At 34.8% G+C, this 24,392-nt stretch overlaps 3 protein-coding genes across 4 annotated transcripts; 2 read left to right on the top strand and 1 right to left on the bottom strand.

The window, feature by feature from the left end:
- The first annotated feature begins 345 nt into the window (after positions 1-345).
- Positions 346-2,201, top strand: LOC124404199 (thioredoxin-related transmembrane protein 2 homolog). Its single transcript, XM_046878150.1, has 5 exons — positions 346-551; positions 932-1,112; positions 1,392-1,578; positions 1,648-1,843; positions 1,915-2,201. Exons 1-5 carry the CDS (start codon positions 408-410, stop codon positions 2,011-2,013), a joined length of 807 nt encoding a protein of 268 aa, XP_046734106.1. The 5' UTR covers positions 346-407; the 3' UTR covers positions 2,014-2,201.
- A 353-nt stretch (positions 2,202-2,554) lies between these two features.
- On the bottom strand, positions 2,555-14,073 carry LOC124404129 (probable ATP-dependent RNA helicase kurz). 2 transcript variants are annotated; one of them, XM_046878030.1, is made up of 17 exons: positions 13,913-14,073; positions 13,631-13,810; positions 13,291-13,563; positions 11,907-12,494; positions 11,483-11,834; positions 11,168-11,399; positions 10,139-10,343; positions 8,953-9,185; positions 8,167-8,390; positions 7,850-8,095; positions 7,567-7,756; positions 7,322-7,462; positions 6,095-6,298; positions 5,793-6,011; positions 5,546-5,643; positions 2,900-2,982; positions 2,555-2,834 (listed from the first exon to the last, which is right to left on the bottom strand). In XM_046878030.1, exons 1-16 carry the CDS (start codon positions 13,985-13,987, stop codon positions 2,906-2,908), a joined length of 3,537 nt encoding a protein of 1,178 aa, XP_046733986.1. In that variant the 5' UTR covers positions 13,988-14,073; the 3' UTR covers positions 2,555-2,834; positions 2,900-2,905. The 2 variants fall into 2 exon arrangements, with proteins under 2 accessions (XP_046733986.1, XP_046733977.1); XM_046878021.1 differs by having other exon boundaries at positions 2,555-2,982.
- A 5,980-nt stretch (positions 14,074-20,053) lies between these two features.
- LOC124404208 (guided entry of tail-anchored proteins factor 1-like) lies at positions 20,054-22,605 on the top strand. The gene is made up of 4 exons (XM_046878160.1): positions 20,054-20,181; positions 20,780-20,945; positions 22,108-22,175; positions 22,251-22,605. Exons 1-4 carry the CDS (start codon positions 20,110-20,112, stop codon positions 22,425-22,427), a joined length of 483 nt encoding a protein of 160 aa, XP_046734116.1. The 5' UTR covers positions 20,054-20,109; the 3' UTR covers positions 22,428-22,605.
- Positions 22,606-24,392: the final 1,787 nt, after the last annotated feature.

The raw sequence follows: 24,392 nt of genomic DNA, 5'->3' as shown, positions 1-24,392 counted from the left end.
GATTCAAAAATCGAAGAGGGTGAGGGTTCGCGACCGTTCGAAATATCTTGGATTTCCCCATATGTAAGTATTAGCTAAGACATATGGTAAGAGCGCGTAAGCTCTCTTGAGTGCTCTTGAGGTAACTACGCGTCGATAAAGATAGGATGCAGGGAGGGCGCCGTCGTAGTTACCGGCAGGGATGTAACACATGATCCAGCTAGTATATATATCAGTGGATTTCAGCCTCTGCGCAAACTTGAATCCAGAAACTAGATACGATTTTTGTTCCGTAGACCCTGGCTTAACGTTCCCCTGATTGGGTGAAGGGGTGAAGGGAGGACTCTGTTAATACTTGCGGTTAAGAGCATATAACATATATATATCAGTGCATATAACCTATTCAGAAGCAGGAAATCAGTTGAATAATGTCGTTCAAAAAGGATCTTTTTTTGTTAATAAAGCCGTATTACCTAGTCAATATAATCATCAGTCTTTCTTACATCGTTGCTAAGCGCTTACCGGTCTTGTGTAATTATTTATTTCTACAATCCGAGTGTGAATTAAGCGGGGTATGTGCCGTAAATTGATTGAAATTGGCCTAACGTGAATAATACGAGTTTTAAGTTATTCATTTTGCAATCTCGCAAGTTATCCAAAAAACATGGAAGTTAAAAAGCAATTTTAGTATATGTTCTATTAATAAGATGATTAAGAGTATCCTTTGCTTAACCAGCGGTAGTTAAACCCATTTCCTGTTGTGTAGGCAAAGTATATGAACCAACACTGAAAGACGTGTTTGTGCGATAATCTGTTCTCGACTCATGGAATTAATGTCTTTTAAAACAAAGATATGGTTAACTCTGTAAATACTAGGGGCCTTAAATGTTTCTATTTACTTAATACTCGGTAATGAAAAGCTAGCCCAGCTTTACGACTTTTAATGTTTCAGCGAGAAACTGAGATCTTGTTTTTTCTGATGATCGTAATAATGATCAGAACACGCAAGGCAGGCAGTGTTACCATGATAAATTATCTATCAGCCAGTTTTATCTACACAAAAATCGCTAATTTGATTCTCTGGCTCCATGCCGATGTGCGAATGGGAATAATCTTTGGAATAATATTCATTCGTACGTATTTATTGATACAAAACCTCTTTCGATTACTTTCCCAACTTATGAACTTGGCAGAAAAATTTTGGTATAAAAGTTGATCAAACTAAACAAGGATAAATAACACTCAAAGATTTTACTGCCCAGAAATATTTAATGTATTAATAATATTATCCACATTCTATCTAATATTGTCCACAAAATTCTCTGTTGAATTAATTTGCTATAAAGTTTGAAATGAGATACCTTGTATACACTAGAATATATTCTGCTTGACATATAATCTTTTTGTTTAAGTGTGCGGACTTGTATTACCAGAACCAACTTACCAAGGTCCTGAAAACGTTGTATATTTGCGTGCAGCTTCTGGACTCCAAGATGAACTTCAAAGAGATAACAGAATCATTTGGCTGGTTGCATTTTACACAGTGTGGAATCCGGCTTGCGTGAACTTTGCTCCAACATTTGCACAATTATCTGCAGAGTTGGTATTTTCCTAATATCACTTTTTCCTAGTCTCAGTCGGTTCTATAATACGAAATTTATATCACAGGTATGCTTTGGACAATTTGAAATTTGGTAAAGTTGATATCGGTAGATATCCGGATGCTGGAGCAAAATATAACATCAGTGACTCTAGCATGAGTCGGCAGCTGCCCACTCTAATACTTTTTAAAGAAGGAAAAGAAGTACAAAGACGTCCTCATGCTGATCACAGGGGGAAACTACAAAAGTTTCTTTTTTCTGCTGTAAGTATAATTTTTCTTTAGTTTCTTTCATATTTGATAACATGTAAAATTGATGCTTATCTAATTGTCAGGACAACATCAAAGCAGCGTTTGATCTGAACAATATTTACAAAGAATGTAAAAATAATCCGTTGAAAAGAAGAGACAAGAAGCCACTGAAAGAAGAATAATTTATTATTTTCAATCCATTTAGACAGCTATTTATAACAGCTTAATATCAATTGATTAATTTCTTGATATGCACAAGCTGCATTATACAAGTTGATTTTGTGTATGCACTTTGTAGGATTTTCTTTTTTTTATGTAATTTAATACTGTATTTGTTACTGTATAATACTGTATGTGAGATAATATGTTGTGACGAAAAACCCATAATTGAACGAATGTTTAGAGTATTTTGATTGATTGTCCTTTTTGCGACACTGGCATTCTACAAACGTGTGTACCCCACAAATAAAATATTTACATAGCGTTACGCAGAAAAATAGAAGAAACAGGCAATACCTCTCAACAAATAGCATCTACATTACTTTGCTAAGAATCTACTGAGCTTTACGAAATTATTAGAACCTGTTCTAATAATTATGGTTTTGGATAAGAGTATGTTATATGAATTTAGCTACGACACTGCCGATTCACAACTTATTATTATTATTATTATTATTATTGGATAGTGTCGGGATGAAGCCCGAAAAATAGAATTTAGGTGAATTAGTTTTAATAAATTTATTGCTTGATTATTATATCAAAGAATGATAAATACAGAGAAACAGTGTAGTCATTAGGATTATTTAAGTTCATTGACGGAAAATTTCGTAGTATACACATTACTATGAAATTGAATTAGTTTGTAGAAAGTGAATAGTAATTCACTACATCTGATTCTAAAATTGTGATTACATACAATAAATAATTACTTACGGAATAATTTTTAGTGTATCTTACAAATAATCTTCTGTATCTATCATATTATTATGATAGCACCCTGCATCTGCACCAGATTCCAGTTATAACAATGACAATAGTTACAATCATTTCGATTTCATATCTCCACAACATATCCTATAATGGTGGCCAAAGTATTTGAACCTCATTCTGCGCCGATTCCGGTAACCACTTTTGGTATGCATTCAAAAGAACTGAAACACATTTCGAAAATTTGATTTCGATGGTTGAATTCACAGACATAGCGATCGTTGAGGGATTAATCACACGTGAAATTTGGTGTACACCTTTCCGTGAATCTATTAAAGTCTCTTGAAATCTTCAAAATCTTCAGAAATCTGTTGAAATCATTTGCAATCTTTTAAAATCTTTCAAAATCTTCTAAAATTATCTTTTGTAATCGTCTGCAGTCTTTTGAAATTCTCTGAAGTCTTTTGCAATATTTTAAAATCATCTGAAATTTCTTGAAATTTTCTGAAATCATCTGAAGTTTTTTCAATTTTTTGAAATATTTTGTAATCCCTAAGATCTCTGAGATCTTTTGAGATCACTGTAACTTTAAAATCAAGTATACATCAAATTGATGAGTAATTAACCCTTCGGCAGTCGGCTTTTGGTCAATACATAATAACAATCTCTTTATTAAAGGTTTAATTTTTGTGATAAGTCAGGAATATCTCGCCTGATTTTGCTTAAAACCTAACGAGTTTTGAACAAAATCAAGCCGAATCAATAGCCTAAATCCAATCTAAATCAGGTCATCTATGTTCAAGTTATGGTCAAACAGAAAAAAATTTATATTCGCAAATAATTTCAAAAGTAGCTTGGCCAATTGAAATCAAATGGTCAACTTATGATGTCATTCAACATATGCTTGATACAGAAAGAAGTTCTACAATTAAGGACATAGAATAGTCCTACTCTTACCCATTGAGTACATTTCGTAGTTTACTTTTCTAATATGATAATAATAATAATTATTGCTGTACATTGCTGCAAAAAAATTATTTCGTGAAAATTTTTGGTAAAAACGCAACAACACTTGCAACAAACGAAGCAAACTTTCTACACAGACACGTTTCATTATATGAGACTATAGAAAATGAAGGTAGGATTGTTACATACTGTAGATTGCATAATTACGATAATTGAAGATTATTTGCTTAAGTTCGTAAAATTTCTGTACCAAACTATACATGTTCAAAGATTCTCAGAGAGATGTGAGAAGATGAAGAGAAATCCAGAAAATGTGGTGAAAATGAGGAAGTTTTAAAAAAATTGTAACTCGAATGTAAAAACATTCTTTCAATTTTCCTGCACTCCTGGCACAAATTTCTCAAAATACTTTTGAAATTCTGTCGATTTTGACAAAAATTCGCTAAACACCCTGAACTTTGCTAAAGTAAATTCATACTGCAAGAATGCGATTCTCTACCAGTTGCTACAATAGCTGTAAATGGTTTGCCTTATTTTTTTTTTACAACTTTTTAATTTTTCTCGAGAAATGATTAATGTTACTGAGAAACTAATAGACACACTCTGAATAAGCTCATATCTCGCTAAGTTTCTCTTAATTTTGCTGAATCTTATAGTACTCTTTCACACAATTGTCTAATAGTTGCTGCAAATTGTATCACGATATTGAGATTCTGATGGACTATCTAGGTATGACCCAAATATGCACATTGCTCTGTCGAATTTCCGCGGGTTTATCTGAATTTTTTCACATTATTCTTCAAGTTTCCGAAAACTTGTGCACTTTTCTGATGCAATTGCATAACGAGTAAACAAATTCGCTCAACCAATCGAAGTGTTATTTTCAGTTTGTTTTTAGTTAGAAGAGCGTGTGGGACACACGACTATGGGATTTTATCAGTCAATCTCCTGTGTTCGTACAGTTCGCATGAGCGATAAATTTGCAGGAATGTCCATGAAAATGATATACATATTTTTAAGTGAAAAATAAATAGATTTCGAGTTGAACACTTGCAGAAACTTTCAGAGAAACTTTAAAAAGTACAAAAATATTCAGCAAAATTTAACATTTTTTATATAAGAGCAGTCGATCTGAAGAATAAAATTTGGAGTCTATAAGAAAAACTCGACGAATTCTAGTAATATTCATCAATTTTCAGCACGAAGCTCGGAAAAATTTCTCTGAAAAATCTCATAAAATTTATCTGCAAAACTCCACACGTGTTCGATAATAATGAAATTTCCGGAGAATTTTTTGTAAGGGTGGAGAGAATGGAAAAAAAAGTGCAAAACGGGAACAGTTCCGATTAACAATCTCCTCGAGGCTGTCTGGATGATTTACACAAAAGTTGCAAATCGGGGTTTTCATTACGTTGATTTCAATAAAAAAAAATCAGCTGGCAAACAATCATTCACAGTCATTAAAAGATGATTACAACGATGGAAGCTGAGATATGGGATGCAGCTCAGTAATCGTGACAAACGACCAGCATCGGCTGACGAATCCAGTAAACATGATCACGTGAAAAAATACCCGGCGACTATCGAAAGCCAGTAATTAACAGAAGAACAGATTTGTATCTGTACCAAAACTGCGTTTTGTTTTAAAACTTTCCCAATGACGAAACCATTTGTCGAACTTCGAGATTATGATTAAAAAAAAAATTGAGTAACGGTTTTAGTTTATTGCAACGTATTTGCGACATGAAAACGTTTCGTTACTGTATACAGAGAATCATTCAGCAAAAAATATTTCTCAACAATACCACAAAGAGTACTTACACTTTGGATCCGTTTTCCAAATGTGATTCAGTTGATCTTTTGATGAAACTTGATTAGCCATTAGCGCTTTTGTGATCGCCTCAGTTCGCGGCAGTAATCTATTAATAATTGATAAATTAATCTTCTACATTCATTTTCCAAAACAGAAATTATACTTATTCAATTGTTAGGGTTCCGATTACAAGAGAGAAAACTAATTTAATGAGCTAAACAATTTTTGCCACATTGAATCGAAATATTAACTCACTTTGCCCACGTCTTGTTCATTGTGCTAGGTGTAGAAAGTAGTGAGGAAGCGAATCGTTTCAATGTCGGGCAAACTTGACCTTCCAAAAAAAACCGGGCAAACCACTTGATGCCTTCCAAGGAATTTGGATACTCTACTTCAATCAGCGGTAGCTGCCATCCACCTCGACCAAAGGTCCCTGTTACACGGCACATCACCTTTCCCGTTGCCGGATCGTACCTGAAATTGCGGAATGAAAAATTTGAGAAACTGAATGGAAGTTGAAAGTTTAGTCTGCCAAGTGGATACGAAACCAAATTTACCTAGGAGGTGGGTCACTCAGAGGTTCGCTCAGCTGACATAAGGATGTGGCGAATTTTGGTAACCACTCTGGCTGAATGGCAGTGATGCCTCGCATATATATTTTATTAGTTTCATAAACCTCCTGGTAAACTACCCATTCAGGGCAAGTTTTTTTTAGAACAGACGAAGAGTGCATGAATACTGGATCTTCCATTTCCAAACATCTGAAACAAGGTTTTAACATTTTTCAGCTTGCATTAAGTTTCATTATACCTATATTGTATAGATTGTTATTGACACCAGACTAATGTTCTTTCCTTTATGTAAGAACTTGTGTTTTACGGTTCTAACTCGTGGACTTTTATGAATAAATAATTAAATAAATAAATTTCTCATTAAATTCTATCCAAATATAATATCTAATAGAATATTATGCTGTCTCGTTTGAAGGGAACATATTTTTTTTCGTCCTGACCTGAAGAACTTGCTGTACAAAGGAACAAAAATCAAGAAGGATGTCTTTTAAATGAAAAGGTCGCTCTTGGAATTCGAAGTTTTTTTTCAATAATGTGGGGGAGACGTAATGGTTTTTCAATTCATTATCACTCAACCGCATTTAATAATACAAGTTTGATCCTGTAGGCATTGTAAAGAGAATAAATTCTCTATCAAATTATTCATTCAGTAAAATCCGTAGTTCGAATGGTTTAATAGTTATAAGCCTTGCAAATCAATTGTGAGTAAAAATTCATTTTTGAACATTATTAGTGGTTCAACTATAGACTTGATGATAAAAAGTGAAATTAAGAATTGGAAGGCAATGCAATTCTTCGTAATAATATTTGCAAAGCAAAGTACATAGCTGCAACAATTAACAAGTTATTTTAGTTTTGCAAGTCAGTTTTGTGTGAATATTCATCTTTGAATGTTGATAGTGGCTGGACTGTTGATCTTACGACAAAAATTCGAATAACAATTTCGTGAGGACTGTAATTCTTTATAAAATGCTTTTGAAACGTATCATTAATTAAATATGGCTGGATAAGAACTTTGAAAAAAAAAATATATATATACAATCTACCTCGTTTTATTTAAATCATCAACTTCGAATTTCAAAAGGCACCTTTAAACATTGGATTAAAGAGAAATTGCGCGAGGTTTTTTTTTTATTGTAAAGTTTTCCAGATGGGTGCAAATATAAACACCCAAATGGAATATAATATCACAAGTCGAGCAAAGGAGTATACCTGTATGCATATTTCCATTTTGCTTTGTCCTGATCTTCCTCAACTTCATCTGGAGAAACTTTGCGTGCGACTTGATCTGCCATACCAGAGAGTAGAATTTGCCTAAGCAGTTTTGCTTGTGTATCCGTTGGAGGATTCATTCTATTTCAAACGTTAAAATAAGTTGAATTTTGAGTTCAACAGTCGCATTTGAGTTCAACTGTAACATATTTTTGATTAATTTTTAGACCAACGTGAATTTTCACCTTGGATTGACATTCAAATCCAAATCCGGTATGTTTAGGAGTATTTCATTGGTCAGTTGTTGCCTAAGTTTTCTAATTTCTGTCACAGCCTTGTATCGTAGTCCATTTTCCTCACAAAACTTGACTATCGTCCCTTTTGATCCAGCATATTCTGCAGCACCAACGGCTCGAACTAAGACCATTGCATCCCCTAAGCAAGAATGTTACAATAAAACTACGAGTAATATTCGATGCCAGATTTTTGAACCTGTTTTTAAATGAAACGTTTTTATTTTAAACCAACCCAGAAGCAAACTGTTCCCAGATCCTGCCCAAGCTCGACGCGTTTGAGTCCACTGATTCTTAGTAGTACCTTGCATCGGATTAGATTCAATCAACACTTCCTGCACAGACAAAGCAGCCACTAAGCAAACTGTGTATTGTAACAGATCGTGCTGCTGCGATAATGCCAGCATTTTACCAAATCGAGGTGCCACTGGAAATGCTGCTATGCTATAGCCAAGTGGTGTTACTTTGGCGCAATATTCGTCTGTGAAATAGATATCGAAGATTTATTTAGATTCCAATACACAAATCGCATCCTCTTGCATAGCCACTTACTCTCTTTGCCAGGTTTGGATTGATCTAGAGCTCCGAGGATGCAGAGACGTTTCTCAGCACATTTCAATTGCAACACATCTGGTGACGATGGGAATGGAAAATTGACGACTTTATCAATATTCATGACTTTCATTTGCAACAATAAGTCATCTACCGGTTTCCTCTGTATTTCAGGCATAGAAAACTGCTCAAACTGGTCATTGAAAACTGCCGATGAGTATAATCTACAACAAAACACATTATTTACACATTAATTGAACAGCGCTTGTCTCTGTTGAATGACTCTTCTATTCATAATTCATGAGATGAAAATTTAGAAAAAAAAGGAAACTGAAACTTTTCAGCAATGTTATATGCACCTAACGGTAGTAAAAACGACTAAAACGACATCCCTAATATGGAATAGCAATGAGTCAGATCAAATTCGCATACACAAGCTAAAATATCAACAATTTGAGAAAAGCTTTGGTAATGAGAACGTTCAAAATGATTTTCAGATTTAGGTATAATCTATCCTATTTTACTCGTTAATGAAATCCCCAAAGTTTACCTGCAAATTAACTCTGAAGATAACTGTTTGCGAAAATTTTTATAGGCGATCTCTGAATATCTCTATGGCAAACAAAATATGTCTGAAAACGTTAGAAACAAATATTAAATACCGAAGATCTATTCGACCATTATTGACGCAAAGATATTCTTAGAACTTTTTAGGCAGGTTTTTCTTTGACTTTTGAATCCCACATTACAGCTAATTCATCGAAAATTTTATTGTTAATTTTCAACCTGTAACAATGTCCCGGTCCAGTTCTACCTGCTCGTCCGGCCCTCTGGTTAGCAGCAGCTTTGCTAGTGTAACATACTTGGAATGCATTAACACCTGTCACTTTGTCATATAATCTGGTCTTGCAGCGACCGCTATCCACAACGTATTTTACATTTGGAATTGTGAGGGAAGTTTCTGCAACATTTGTCGATACAACGCATAATCGACAGCCTTCAGGTGGTGAATCAAATACCTAATAAAAGAAAACCCTTTTAGGTTGTCGTGCGAAAAATGTTGAGAAATTCAAATTGGAATTAGCATCTCGCAGCTTGTACACACATTTTCAGCCAGTCTTTCACAAACAAAATTTCGTCTGAATCCAATTTAGATACGTTATAGTGTGCACTTAGATATGAAAATGCTCTAACTTTCAGGGTTTCAGGTTTTCCAGTTTATGAGAGACGTATTGATCAATTTTATTATAGTATCGAATTGAAGTTTTGTTTCCGAATATCTCAGCGTTTTTGTCATCTAATGCATGTTTTGTGTAAAAAAATTCTGATCTTCCCAATTATGGAATAAGTATATTTTCAGATATAGCCGTAGGAACTGCGAAAGAAACACGTTTTTTCAACATATTCAGTCTCCTGTATGCGGAGGCCTAACAAATAGATTGTTTTTAATCTTATGTGAAAAAGTCAACATTTAGTAGTAGGTCGTCCCGAAATTTTCAGAGTGGGATAAGAAGGCTCATAACAGAATCGTTATAAATATTACAGAGATGTAGAATATATTCATAAATCTTCAGATCTCTGGAATATTCATACCGATTTGATTATGATAGAATATACATGATATTCCTACTTTCATCTCACTATCAGAAATTCTGGATACACTTCATGTCTACTTTTGGATACGGGAAAAAATAAAAATCATCTATTTTCGGCCGGTATAATACACTGGCGACAGCATGTACTAAAAATTTGAATTTTGAAGACAACGGTTCATTTCAAGAACGTGATGAAATTGGTCAATGTGTTTCCTGTAACTAAGAAAACCAAAATATTTGAAAACTGAAAGCCTGAAAATTAGTTTACCTTATGACAAATTCAAATTCATGTAAACCGAAATTTTTACCCTAAAAGGCTGACTGAAAGTTAGTGGATTGGCCCACATGGAACAAAGACTCGAAATATATCTACACACCCTTGCTTGTTTGTGACTCGGAAGAAGTGAATACAGTGGTAACACCCACATTGGCTGTGTGCAAGACAGCCCCATGAGATGCTTTAAATCTTCTTCATCGTCTTCTTCTTCTGCTTCTTCTTCTTCTTCTTTGTCGTCTGTATCCCGACTTTCTACTGTATCGAGTAGATCGCCCTCTGTATCATCTGGAGGCATTACAGCATAACTGAAATATGGTTCAGAAGAAATATGAATCGAAGCAGTGAAGCAATTAGGCAATTGGAATTGTATTGCATTTTCTTTCACTAGACTATGAAAATAGATTTAGAAGATTTTTAGCACGTTTATAGGATACCATTACGATAATTATATCAATAAGCAGATAGAAAAAAAATTGTTTGAAGCCAATAAGTGAATTTAGCTGAAAAACGTCTTTGGCAACAAAATTTTGTTTCCAAAGAAATTACATGACTGGTCAAACAATTGGGTATTTGCCAGGCATGTGATTAGTTATTTTTTTAATCTTATGACTGTCTTTAATGACCAAGAGGCCAAGTACCTAAATTTTAAAAGAAAAATTGATTATTATTATACAACTATTTTCCAATTTACGTGAAATATTTTTTTAGAAATGGCTGATTGTATTCCCGTCCTTGTCTTATAAACTTTTCGAGTTTTTTATCATTACCTGCCATTTTTTATCACCTAAACTTCAAACAATACAATAACTTCACTGATCTAAATGAATTGCGCAGAGAAATCAAGTTGGAGATAAATATATGACATAAAATTTTTCAATCGACACTACAAAAAACAGTCGCAAATCTACTAATGACTTCATTCAGTTAATCCAAATCATTCAAGTTCATAGATATCTTAGCTTCTTCATGCAAAATCTAATCTTTAATCGTGTAGCGAACTTATGATTCTTTCAAATTTTACGAAATTATAGGACATTGGTAGGAGAAAATATGCAGTTTCAATAAATTTTTAGGCCTGCTTCAGACAGTCTAAAAGTGCATCAGTCTTATTGCCTAGTAATGCACTTACTTATCAAGATTAAGTTCAGGAAGTTTGACTTCCTTCAGCATTTTTTTATTTTTCCTGGCATTTCTTATCACTCGATCCATATCCAAACCATCGTCTGATTCGCTGTTGTTGCTGCCAGTTTCTTCGTCTTGTTGTATTTTTTTTACTTCTTGTTGTTTAATCGAGAATTTTTTGTTTCTCAAAGGAAATGCTTTACGTAGTTTACGCACTATTGTGTTTACTTCCTGTTGCCCTAAAAAAGCAAAGCAAATGTTTTCCAGATAAGTAAATAGATGAAATTTGTCAAGTGGGAAAAAATTTTGAACAAAATCGCACCTGTTAAGAATATAAGAATACCGCCATCCGGCAGCTGAGTATGAATCTTGACTGCCTTGTACAACGCATCCTTCACGTAATTTTGACTAGTCCTTTTATTGAAATGTATAGTAACGGGAAACTGCCTTGATTCAACTTTGATGACTGGTGGTTTGACTTTGAAGAGTTTAGGATTTTCTGTGAAGTCTTCGATGCGCAATGTTGCTGACATTACAATTAATTTCAATGGAGATTTTCTTTTATTTCGCAAAGGAACGATTCGCGACAATAAACCGATCAAGATATCTGTATAGACGCTTCGTTCGTGCGCTTCGTCCAAAATAATAACCGAATACTTGTTGAGAAGAAAGTCCTAAATGATATTAAAAAACAAGATTATCTCAAGCCCACTCAATTGCTTGTATCAAGAAAAATACCTACGTACACTTTGAATTTCCTTTAGCAATACACCGTCGGTCATGAATTTAATTTTTGTATCAGAAGTAGTATTGCCTTCGAATCTAATAAGAAAGGACACTTCTTTAGATGAAAGATTCATTTCCTCTGCCACGCGCTTACTCATAGAAATCGCTGCAACTCTTCTCGGCTCTGTGATACCGATCATTTTCTCTTTAGCATAGCCAGCTTCATATAAGAATTGTGGCACTTGGGTCGTTTTACCACTTCCAGTTTCACCAGCTACAATCACCACAGGATTGTCATTGATCATTTCCATGATTGACTGCTCCTCCGCTAAGATAGGGAGCTTCATTCGTGCAGCCTGAATTTCTGGCTTACGATCCAACATTACAAAAACGGTTGGTTTTCGCTGCACTGGGTCAACATTGTTAAATGCAACTTTATTCATAGTAATTTTATCTTGGTTTTTATCTGATGCTGTATGTGGTTTATCTCCTATAACATCATCTTTTACTTGTTGAAGTTTATCACTTGCAGTTTCTTTGGCAGGTTTAGTCGTGCTGTTCGGATGCTCAGTCTCATCTTCACTTTCGATTTCATTATCACTAGATTCCTGAAAAAGTAATCGATACATTAAGAGGCAAAAGTCTCATTACAGTTCTGAAAATTTCTATCAGTTCTACTTTCAAGCTGTTTCAGCAATTCAGTCACATGTATAAAAGTTTTAAGCATGAATTAGTTTGAATCAGAAGGTAGGTAACAATATAAAACCATTTGAAGATGTTCCAGCTGCGTTATTTTTGCAAATGATTGGAAACACAAAAAATAGTAAACGCGAAAAAAAAACATTCCTGTTTTTTAATTAGAATAATTCTGGACAAATTTGAATAACAGAAGGCAACATAGTAATAATTTGAGAAAAGGTTTTGTAAGTAGAACAAGCAAAATAATTCAACTATAGATTTTGTTATTTGGTTTTAATAGTTTTGGGCTTGTTTTGTTTTCTTCAGAGTACATAAAAATAGGTTTGTATAACTAAGATTCAAAAATTCTTCACCAATAATTGGATGCGTGCATAAGAACAGTAATATAATATAAGGTTTTTGAATTTCTGACAGATGATCGATGAAAAATTTGAACCAAGAACATTTGAATTTGATGAAAACCCAGAAGTTTGAGTATTTTGAAGCCTCCAATTACAAAATCTTCTCTTAGATGCTGATATTTTGCTGCTTCTAATACACAGTAGGGATGTTATTTCGTTTCTGTTCACTATCATTAGCACAAATAACACTGCTTGAGATTTTTTCAACAGTTCTTCCATTTTTCTTAACTTTTGATTCAAACAGTGTAGCCTATTTATCTTTAAAGGTATATTAATGAGTGGGTAGCAACAAATTTATCTCTACATCAAAGCCGACGACGTTAGGATCAAACTGCGTATTTTGTTTTCCATCTGCACCAAAAATAGAAAGTCTGGTTTGTTTAGCTCCTCTGATGGCATTCACAATTACTTGATCCTCTTCAGGCTCAGACGTGGATGGTTTTGGCTTGAGCACTTTGTTCACTTCATTGAAGTGGCGCTTTAAGCCTCTCGTCTGTACAGCGGCAAGCGTTGTGTACTGTTTGAGCTCTTCTTCTGACACTTGAACTTTAGCTAACTTGTCCAAAAGCGTTGCCCTCTGATGAAATTAATCAGTTATATTGTGATTATACCAAAAGAATATAAATGAATGATTTATATCTTACATTGGCTTTTTTTCTTTTACGATCAACAACTTTTTCCAATTCCTTACGACGTTTTTGAGAGAGCAAACGAGTTGTGGTAATTTTTTTATCTTTGGATTTAGTTTTCCTCTTCTCGCTTGGGATAACCAAAGCATTACATTGGTCATAATTCTCACATTTAGATCCAATGTCAACTGCTATCTGTCAATGAGAGATTGTCCGATTTAAAGGGGTGATAAACAACAAGGATCGTTTATAAACAAAAACTGTATTACTCTTAAGCTGGTTTTTACTTGTACGTACCTTTTTGGTTATGGTATCGTCAATTTCAATTTGTGTCACCTTCCGTGCCTTCCAATTGTATCCTTTTTTACCCATGATTATTCAAAATCTGATTTAAAAAAATTCCAGCGTGATAGAATAGGTAACGTTCGTAAAATCAGGTTAACTCACACATGATTTTAGGTTATATTATTGGTCGTTCTTCGGTCAAGCAACCACGTGGGCAACCCATAGCTGACTAGCGTCCTCCACGGTGCGTAGATAACACTAGGTTTTCATGCACGCGGAATGCGGTACGGTGCAGCAGGGCACGTGTGACGTCCAACAGTCAATTACGGACAAATTAGGAGTTAGACCCAACATTGGATAGCATGGCGACAATGAACTGGGACGTATACCCACTAAACTCTATATGTTTTACATACAATCAGCGCTACGCTCGCAGCTAGCCGGCCAAAATTAGCTGATCAGATAATTTCAACCAGCTACACGGAGAGAAAAATCAAGCTTTGAAACGATGAACCTTCATGCTTTCGGATCTTGTAATTTTTACATGCTTTCAAAGCATGAATTTCACGAGTTTAACCGGTGAATTCATCGTTTAAAAGCAAGACTCTATTCACGGGCTAGAAGGAGGAGATCCATTTCTATGCTTTAGCCGCATGGACTTCGTGGTCCGAAAGCATGGAGTCTATCGTTTAAACGCTAAACTGTGAATCTCGAGCGTTCCCCCTCACTGCTCTAGCGGCTTATTAACACTCGAGGCCAAAAGATTCACAGTTTAGAACCGTGAAAGTCTTGCTTTCGGACCGTGAGCTACTGCAAGCTTCTACCCGGTGGTATTCATGGTCCTAAACGACGAGGTTCTTGCTGCAAAAGCATGAATTTCATGCGTTTCGAGCAGAACACCTTCCAAGCTTCAGAAGGTTGAATTCATCCTTTAAAAGGATGGTCTTTCTAAGCCTTCAAAGCTTGAGATGTTTCCATCGTTTCAAAGCTTGATTTTTCTCTTCATGTAGACTTAAAAATGGACAAAATCGACAACTAATTAATTTATCTCCATTCACATTGAAACTCTCTACTGAAATAAGTTCTGGAATGTTATCTTTAGATAGTTATTTGCATTTAATAGCCTAAGATGCCCAAAGAGTCAATTAGTCATTAATAATCAGCTAAGTTGAGAATGAAAATCAACGTCACTCAAATCACGATATTTGTCTATGTAATTTTCTCGAAGTGCTACGTATCAAATCAATCGAACATATCCTGAACCTACCAAGTTACGTTGAGGAACTCACCCAAATAAATATCACTATTTGACTGACCTTGATTTTCATTATTTGCTTCGCTGATTATTAAAGACAGATCAATTAAGTTTTCAGGCGCCTTGGGCAATTAATTGATAATGATTTTTGAAAGATGATATACCCATGTACCCACCAAGAGTCATTTCAGTAGCAAGTTCGAATGCGAACCAGCGAACGTTGACTGAAGAATCTTCAGTCAACGCAACGAACAAGCAAACCATTTTTGCTAGCTTATTGTTAAAGTTGACTTACTTCCAGCAATCGAGCCAAGTTGACTGCACTGGCCGGCCAAATCGTACAGCACTAGTCTTTACCCAGTTTCATTTCCTCATTCAACCCCTACGGAAATATAGTGCCGTCATTTCGGTTTCATCAAAGGGTTGACGCAATGAAAATATCGAAGTCTCTGGTTATTCAATATTTTCAACGCGGTTCGTCTTATAATTACGTTAAATAAATCATCATATTTTCGTAGATTTTTTAAGATGATCAGACCTTAGCAGTTTTTTTCACTTTTTGAAATACGTCATTCTGAAAAACTCCGTGAAGTCTGATAATATGCGATTATCTGTGAAGATATTTTGATTTCTTTCACGTTATCGAGACACCTATATGAAGTTTGCCCTTGCACCTCGGGTTCTCAAAGTTGTTACACTTTTTTGAAGTGGCCAGGTGAAGGTATTTATACGATAGAGAGCCGCACTTCTAGAAAAAAATTCAAAAGAATATTTCTTCATGATATCCGAAAAAGTAAATGTCTTCGAAATCCCACGATTGCAAACTCACGCATCGCACTTTTAGCTGACTTGGGACCCAGGTATTTTCACCGACGACCCACTACAGATTTCTGTTTAAGCTTCCATGTTGACTCGTTACCTTCCAATTTCGAAATTTCGATATACCAAAAAATCTGTCATATATCAGTGAGTATTCAGCTGGCCTTAAAAAAAACTAAATTTTTTTTTCAATCTGGCATAAAAATATGTTTATTTGACATGTTTTGAAAACGCTTGCCAAGAGTCAGCTCCATTGGAAAATTTTGAAAAGTCGCTCAAGGTTTTTAGGAATGTTCAAAATGGTTTAAGATTAAATGAATTTGTTCAGAATTAAAAAATTTCGTAAATAGATAAAAGTTCAATTTTATTCTACTTTTTTCGAATCTTTATCTTTATTTTATTATTTTCTACCTGTCAAATTGTGAATATTTTGGAAATTTCAACTCAGAATGTGAATTTATAGACGTCGCTGAAAATGTTTTTCATTCTTAAAGTAGTGTACTAAAGACGTTTTCAAGTGATCTGTAAACATAAATATTAACCAACTGTATTTTTCCCCTTCAAGTTGATATCCTGAAGAACACAAATGAGACACGAAGAAAAATCCCAATGACAAATATTACTACTGTACCTTAATGAATAAATATTCAATAATTTCGAAAAAAAATCTTTTTTCACGTCATGTTATCATTTTCTACATTAGATATTGTGGGTATTCTGAAATTTCAACTTAAGGTACGAATTTATAGAGGTTCAGTGACTTGAAAACGTGTTAAGTGCCTACTTGGACAGTTGAAAAAATCTTGGTTGACCTCTATAAATTAATACATCAATTTGAAATTTTTAGCAAATTGATAACTTCAAACGTAGAAAATAACAGAATGAAGGGAAAAATTCAAAAGAAGAAAAAAAAAAATTGAGCTTCTACCAATTCAAGAAATTCTTTAAAATCGTTACTGACCTCTTAGAATCATTTTATTTGAGCTGATTTTTGGTAAGCATTCTCATAATATGTTAAATTGACATGTTTTCATGCGAGATGGAGAAAATATTTTGGTGACGTCACCAAAATGTATATTTAATACAGGAGAAAGTTATAAGGCCAATATCTAATGGTTTAAAAAAAAACGACCCCAAAACACTACGTTCAGGATTGATAAAGCCCTCGTTTCGAGGATCGACCTTCCCATCAGTTAGGACTACAATCATTGTGAGTAACGGTTCACGAACAATGAGTTGCTGTAAGCCATCGCCGCCTATTATATCCTTGGTATATCGTGGGCAGACGGCCACTGTTTATACGACGCAGCCGGTGGAGGCCATAAGGGTGGAGGCAAACATTGAGGTGTTCCACTCCATTCGGTAACCTTGCAGAGGTAGCCTACGTACCTGCCTCTGTCAAGGGAATCCCTAATGATAGGCAACCTGGATCGTATGCCGGAGCAGCCAAAGAAAAATACTAGTTGATGTCAACCACGGTCTTACAGTCTTAACATACAGGTCTGGGGACTCTGGTGGTGGGGGAAGTACGCTTACGCTGCAGTTTTTGTTTTTCAGCGCTACCGCTAATTGGCACTAATGGTAAAGTAATGTTCGCAAACATAACCTCAAATTTCTTAAACTTTGCAAATGACGTGGTCCAAATGTACGTAAAAATAGTGAAAATCGCATAAATCGTACATGGTTATATATTTTTAAGAATAACGTGTGTCATTATCACTTCATCATCGCACACCACTTATTGTTTGAAAAATTTGAGTTTATGTTTGCGCAAATTACTTTACCATTAGTGCCAACTAGCGGTAGCGCTGAAAAACAAAAACTACAGCGTAAGCGTACTTCCCCCACCACGCAAATTTCGACGAGTCCCCAGACCTGTATGTAAGACCGTGGTGTCAACGAAACATTACGCATCATCTAGCGGTGATCGTAGAAAACGCGTAACCGATATTCGCCACAGGGGGATGAACCAATTATAGTGGGGAGCAAACGAACAATCAAAAGGGAAGAAGAATCACCCGTCGACAACGGCGGGATCGGTGAACCGGACACCTCAGCTTTCCTTCTTCTTCCTCTATCGTTGCTCTATCGCTATCGCTACCGTTTCTATCGTTTCCGCACCTACTACCCAATAGATATCTTTAGTACCTCTGATTTTCTCTGATATTCTTGTAATTTTATGCCAGAATGGCTTTTGTAATTTCTACCGTCTTTTGCTATCGTCATCTTTTCTTTCTGAGCTGGTATTGCCTATCACTTTTGTATCTTACTGCCTATTATATCCTATTAGCTTTGTGCATGGTTTTGTATCGTAAACCGAGTTACTTGGAGTACCGTCAAAAGCAGACTGAGTCACTAAGTACTACCGAACTTTTTCAATCGCTTAGGACTGCTTTTGACATTTATTTACACAAACTTCACAGGTTTCAATAGTAAAGTTTACAGTGGTTAATAACTGTTAATGTTCACTTATAACAATGATAAACTGTTTTAAGCTACTGATTATTGAATTAGTTATTCGATAACTTGGTTCTGCGATTTTCGTTTGAGTTCTGCTTTGATTAAAGTTCGATTGATTCTCACTGAGTCTAAACTTCTCTATAATATCTGGATTATTTCTGTACTCTACGAAGTCTGATTTTATTCTCTCTGATGTTCTGTTTTCTAAGATGTCTAAAGTTATTCTCTAACTCTTCTGATCTAATTTGAATCAGGATTGAGAATGGGGTGGAAAAAGTATAGGAGGAGCTGAAAAGAGTCGCGAGATCTCGCGGGTCTAGGATGATTGGATGAGGATGTTAATTAATACGGGAGTAAGGTTTCTGATTAGTACGTAGGATCTTGGCGGGGAATTAGCGTGAGGTGGTTGGTTTAGAAACCAAGCGGCGATGCGGTGGTTCACCAAATGATCATTAAATAAGGGTGCTATCCCTAATTCTGAGAATGAGGTTTTATCTATTTCTGAGTTATGTGTGATCTCTCTTCCCACGTTTCCAATGTTTAGTCTACTCGATTATCTTTATTGAGTGTTAAGTTTTGAAATTTTAGTGCAAGTGTTTATTACTTGAGATATTGCAGCTGAGAATCGTAAATGTGAAAGCTATAACGGTCAAAATGTGAAAATATATGTACCATATATGTTTGCGCCTTATTAATGAAATAATGGTGAATATTAGAATTATTGATTTAAGGGTAGAGCATATTATGATAGTAATTGTGTATGTAGGTATTAGCTAAGACATATGGTAAGAGCGCGTAAGGCTCCCTTGTGGTACCGGCAGAGACGCAACAGCTCACGGTCCGTGCAACAGCTCCACCAAGTCACCTACTGCTGATCGAAAACATCATTCTTAGGGTGCATTCCGAAACTAGCTGGCAGCGCTGAAAACTCCCTAGGACAGAGACAGAGCTAGTTACATACTCGGCAGCGCAAAAGAGATAAGAGATTGCCGATAGCACTGGGAGCTAATTTCGGAACGTAGCCTTAATCGAGTTCCCCTTCTTATTCAATACTTATAACAATTGAACTATAATTCCATTACGTGGGTTCTTATGTTTGTTCATTACACGTTAGTGTTCGATAAATCGATAGTGGCGATCCAAACTACTGATTGTTACGTCCCAGTTCATTTTTGCGACTCAATCTCGAGTCTAACTCTTAATTTGTCCGGAATTGACCGTTAGATGTCACAATATGACGCGCAGACAGACCACTTACACTAGAGATTCTGATGTAGTCGTGGCCCTAGATCACTGATATATATAGACACTAGATCTGTGTATAAGACATCACATAGCCTCATCATTATTAGTGGTTATATAAGCAATAAAACATACAGCCGTTCCGGTCGCATGTTGAAAAAGACCGTGGTTACAGCGCTGTCAGCAATCAGTCGTTCCGTTTATGTCTTTGGTCCCTCGAATAGTTTCACCGGTTTCACCGAGCTTCAAAACACCTCATTTTGCTGGCTGTCTTTAGCAATCTCCAGACAACGACATAATTAACGATAACCTCAATGCACGTATTAATCTACGGGAATGAAATCTCACAACACGATGACTAATGAGTACTAGTAGAATATAAAGTTAGCGAAGTTCAGTAATCAATAACTGAAATTCAAATTGTATTTCAAAGATGAATTATCTTTTTATTATTTCTACTGCTAGCTGCGTTTTGGAACTCGTTATTCCGGCAATAGCTAAGTTTGTGAGTTTACTTTTAATATTTTAGGCAATTGTTAATTTCAAATGGCTTTCCATATTCTTCCTAAACATGTAACGTAAAATGAATTGGTATTCAGCAAGGATTCACACATCTAGTTTGTCATTTTGGTTTTGCTACCAACGGTATTTATTTCAAGTATGGTTTTTTTGTTTACTTTTCCTAGTATTGATTTATTTGCACATACCGTATTGATAGAATATTTCACATCTATTCAAATATTGAGAGAATGATAAGGATTTTTGTTCTCACAATCCCTAATCATTCCATTATAATCGAGGAATCAATATCTCCTTTCACATTTGTAAAAGATGTACTTCAAAATGATTGCAAATTCAATATACATTTAAAATTTATCATCAAGGAAGAAACCTATCGTCACAGAAATAAGACCTTGAACATTCTCAGTATTGTGTGCACATCAAAGTACATTCGGTTTTGTAGACTCAGTAATGTAAGGCTGTTGATTTTCTCATCAACTCTTCAAGCCAGTCTTAATGCAATATTCAACACATAATACTTCAAGTTCAATTATGAGGATTCCCTCAACACTGCAATATTCAAACAATAATTTTACTATCAGCTCACAGGTTGTATAACTAAAGAAGCTGAATCAGACCAACCCCTACATAGAGATCTGATTGAGCTCAATCGTCAAATGGAACAAATTTCAATGGTTGATGAATTTGCCAAGTATGCAAGGCTTCAACGTCAGTGTAACAAGTTGGAAGCCAAATTATCCACCAGAGGTATGACTCCACATTGAGCATTGTTACCATTGGTAAACACAATTTATTCAGACTACAATATAGATATAGGTAAATGAATTTCTGGATAAAATACACATTTCAAATTAATTATTAATGAAAGAAGTATCCCGACACTGTACATAGTTGAGTTACATTGCAACTGTTGCTTATGTCATATGAAACAGAATATGAAACCAAAGGATTATTCGAGGAACAAAAAACCAATGCTAGTGATGCTCTATAGTCCTCACTTTCATTATTGCCATGATAATATCTTGAAGTAGTTATTTATTATACAAGATGTCTCAGGACTATAGTACCATAAGCTACCTACGTATTCCAGACGAAAATCTGCTACTAAAACGTATTTGAGTTTTGATGGGAAGTATGTTTTTTGTGAATTACAGCCGTATGAAATTGACAAATGTAATAGCATCTTATGGCCCAGGACAGCTGCAGAGTAGGGTGGTCCTTATTGAGGGTATTGACGATTTTTTCGGGACACCCCCCCAAATCAACTTTAAATTAGTTAAAAATATTTCTCTAATTTCTTTGGATTTTTATCAACTCTAACCCATGCAGGTGAGAGGGTGGATGTCCCTATTTGAAATACACGTATTTCTGTCACATTCTCAGCATACATTTTATTGTAAGAATGATAATATTCAAAAAAATCTGTAATTGCAAGGTTTTAGTGGGCATTAGTGTTACTATCTGAGAAAATTCACATCATCATATCAGGTAATCTAGACAAATTGCACTTCCTCTAAATGGAAAACAAATCAGGTTTCGAGGGTGTGAAATTCAATAAGATTGCATGGTATAATCATGTGAATTTCTTCTCAGATAGTACTTCTAATGGTACTAAAACCTTGCGGTTACAGATTTTTTCGAATATTATCATTCTTACAATAAAATATATGCCAAGAATAAGGACCACCCTACTGCTGAGCGTATGACAACCTGCCAGCCCCGTACTGAGCCCTCATCAGATGCTATTGCATTGACCATTTCCAAACGGCTGTAATTCAAACACGGCAAATTTTCTGTAAGAAGTAAGACAGTTTTAATTACAGATTTTCACAAAGAATACATAGGTAGGCTGCGGGGTGATAGTTCTAGGTCATCCTGTATACCAATAAATCGTATGTACATTTTTCAGTCGAGACATTAATGATGTCGAGAATGAAGCTGAGACTATTGCTTACATACAGCATGAGAATTTTGAATGCAAGTATTCAATGCAATTTATATATGAAGCAATCTCTATCAATGCCTGCAATAATGATTGGTCAATATTTTCAGGGTATCATTGCTGCAATTTTGTTGTACCTTTACCGCTTGGAACCTATTGCTGTTCTACCAAAAGATGCATTATGGCCCCTACAAAATATTCTCAGTTGGCCGTGCCCTCTTGAAAATTCTATTTCATTAACAATGTGGTTAGTGATATCAAGACTGGCAATTTCAAGCTTAAAATAGTTGCAGGTTACACAAATTGTACCACAGATGGATCATAAATGCAATCTCTGTTACCAATGTTACCACAAGCCATGTTACCTTATCCAATATTACATAGCGTAATACTGTGACTAATGTGGTTATTTCTATGCATTTTTCACACAGATATATCTTTTTGACACGAGGAAATTATTCTGTACTACTTTGAATGTATGTATTGCAAAGCAACATACTTTGCCCAATTCTACAAAATTTTTCTGATGTGAAAATATTTGCTGAAATAAAAGGAATAATGGAAAAAAAAAACGAATGAAAGTTGCGACATAAAAATAATTTGACATGAAGAAATTCATTGTTAGTGAACAAAATTTCATATGCTGCTTAGAGAAAATAGTGACAATTTTTTAGGTTGTATCATTTACTTTGTGCTACTTGTACATCTTGCACAAGCAATGTAATTTAACAGTTTTATCGAGTTTTTAATATAGTATTGATATCTCAGTTTAAAAAAAAAATTAAAACAGGCCGGTGGCTGAATCAAGTTGCTGATCTTCGTAAATGTCAAACATTATTTAGCTAGGCTTGGTCCTTACAATTAGTGGGATGTAAGAATCGCAGTAATCGGATAGCTTACCGTGCAGTACTCTGGTCTTGTGATCATAAAATCAGTTTATGAGAGGTTTTTTTCTGGTTTTTGGTGAGAGAAATCTGTTTATCGATATCAGTATTTTACAGTGCACACAAATCTGTTAAGATCCGATAAATAGCAAAAAGATGGTGTGTTTCGTGGAAACATGAGGCAGAATACATAAATTTCACTGCCAATGACACTACGTTTTCATCGAATAATAATAACAATAACAAGTAATGTTTTTCGTTTTGTGATGGAAATCACAGATTCCTGTAAACAGTTCATGTTGGTTTGATTGTGAAAATGAAATAAAAATGCACCATGTAATACTTTATTGCATCAAATTGATAATGCATGTAAACACATGCATGTGCTATACACCTGTGCAATAACAGTAAAACTGAAATTGTATTAGGACGATTGAAAATGAAAATTATGGTAAAATAAAATGTTATTTTTATCTGTTCTTTTGGACACATAATTTTTTAGATTTTTTAGAGCAATGGTTCGGTCCATTGATCAGGGCTATACAAATAACAATCCTTAACGTGTGCAAATAATGTTAGTTAGTATAAAAAAATCTATCAACTAATTTTATGTTTTGAATATACATTACAGAACCTGTCAAAATTATAATAATAGTAATAGTAATAATAAGTGGGCAACACCCCTCATCGACAAATTTTTTTCAAATAGGAACGGAATAAATAAGAGATTGTGAGTCTCATCGTACATTCAAGAACACAACCTAAGCTTATTTCACTAATATAAATCGAATAGAAAGTTAAAAATATTATCCATCAATCTTGTTTATTGTTCAAGCGCCAAAACAAGTTTAACAGAAAAAAATAATATTTTTACAGATCTAAATTCCAAAGTTTAGTTATTTCTTCTCTCGGTTAGCTTTCCTTTACTTTGAAAGGTGCGAATAAACTCTGTTACTTTTATTATATTATAAATCGATGACCATCAAAGCGACATCTCAATTGGCGTATTATTATTTATATTATTATTATTATCAAAACTGACCAAGACCGTGGTGAAGCTGATTTCAACACTCTTAATGGGACGGCCAAAATCGATTTGAATACGAGCAAAGATAATTTAGGAGGATTCTTCAGTGCATGGTTTACATAATCAAGTTAATACTTCTCACTTGAAAGATAGCCCTTAAGCAGAGTTTTAGGTGAATAACACTTGAGATAATGTTTTTCATTGATCTTATTTCTTGAATAATGACATATATTAGTAAATCACCTTTAAGTGCAAGTTCACCAGTTGATCAAGTTGATCACTTATTACATAATAGTTATATTAAATAACGAGTCATTATCAAGGTAATAATATTTTAAACG

Source organism: Diprion similis, chromosome 1 (genome assembly GCF_021155765.1).
Source record: "Diprion similis isolate iyDipSimi1 chromosome 1, iyDipSimi1.1, whole genome shotgun sequence".
In the NCBI taxonomy this organism is placed as follows: domain Eukaryota; kingdom Metazoa; phylum Arthropoda; class Insecta; order Hymenoptera; family Diprionidae; genus Diprion; species Diprion similis.
Note: the sequence above shows the minus strand (reverse complement) of the source record. Positions and strands in the feature narration are given on the sequence as shown.

Bases quoted from the DNA above. Each gene is read 5' to 3' on its own strand.
- LOC124404199 (XM_046878150.1), top strand. From the start codon at position 408: ATGTCGTTCAAAAAGGATCTTTTTTTGTTAATAAAGCCGTATTACCTA. The intron at 1,579-1,647 runs GTTGGTATTTTC...TTTATATCACAG, and splicing joins TTTGCACAATTATCTGCAGA to GTATGCTTTGGACAATTTGA. The intron at 1,844-1,914 runs GTAAGTATAATT...TCTAATTGTCAG, and splicing joins AAAAGTTTCTTTTTTCTGCT to GACAACATCAAAGCAGCGTT.
- LOC124404129 (XM_046878021.1), bottom strand. From the start codon at position 13,987: ATGGGTAAAAAAGGATACAATTGGAAGGCACGGAAGGTGACACAAATT. The intron at 13,564-13,630 runs GTAAGATATAAA...TAATTTCATCAG, and splicing joins GTAAAAGAAAAAAAGCCAAT to AGGGCAACGCTTTTGGACAA. The intron at 11,835-11,906 runs GTACGTAGGTAT...AATATCATTTAG, and splicing joins TGCTAAAGGAAATTCAAAGT to GACTTTCTTCTCAACAAGTA.
- LOC124404208 (XM_046878160.1), top strand. From the start codon at position 20,110: ATGAATTATCTTTTTATTATTTCTACTGCTAGCTGCGTTTTGGAACTC. The intron at 20,182-20,779 runs GTGAGTTTACTT...TTTTACTATCAG, and splicing joins TTCCGGCAATAGCTAAGTTT to CTCACAGGTTGTATAACTAA. The intron at 22,176-22,250 runs GCAAGTATTCAA...CAATATTTTCAG, and splicing joins ACAGCATGAGAATTTTGAAT to GGTATCATTGCTGCAATTTT.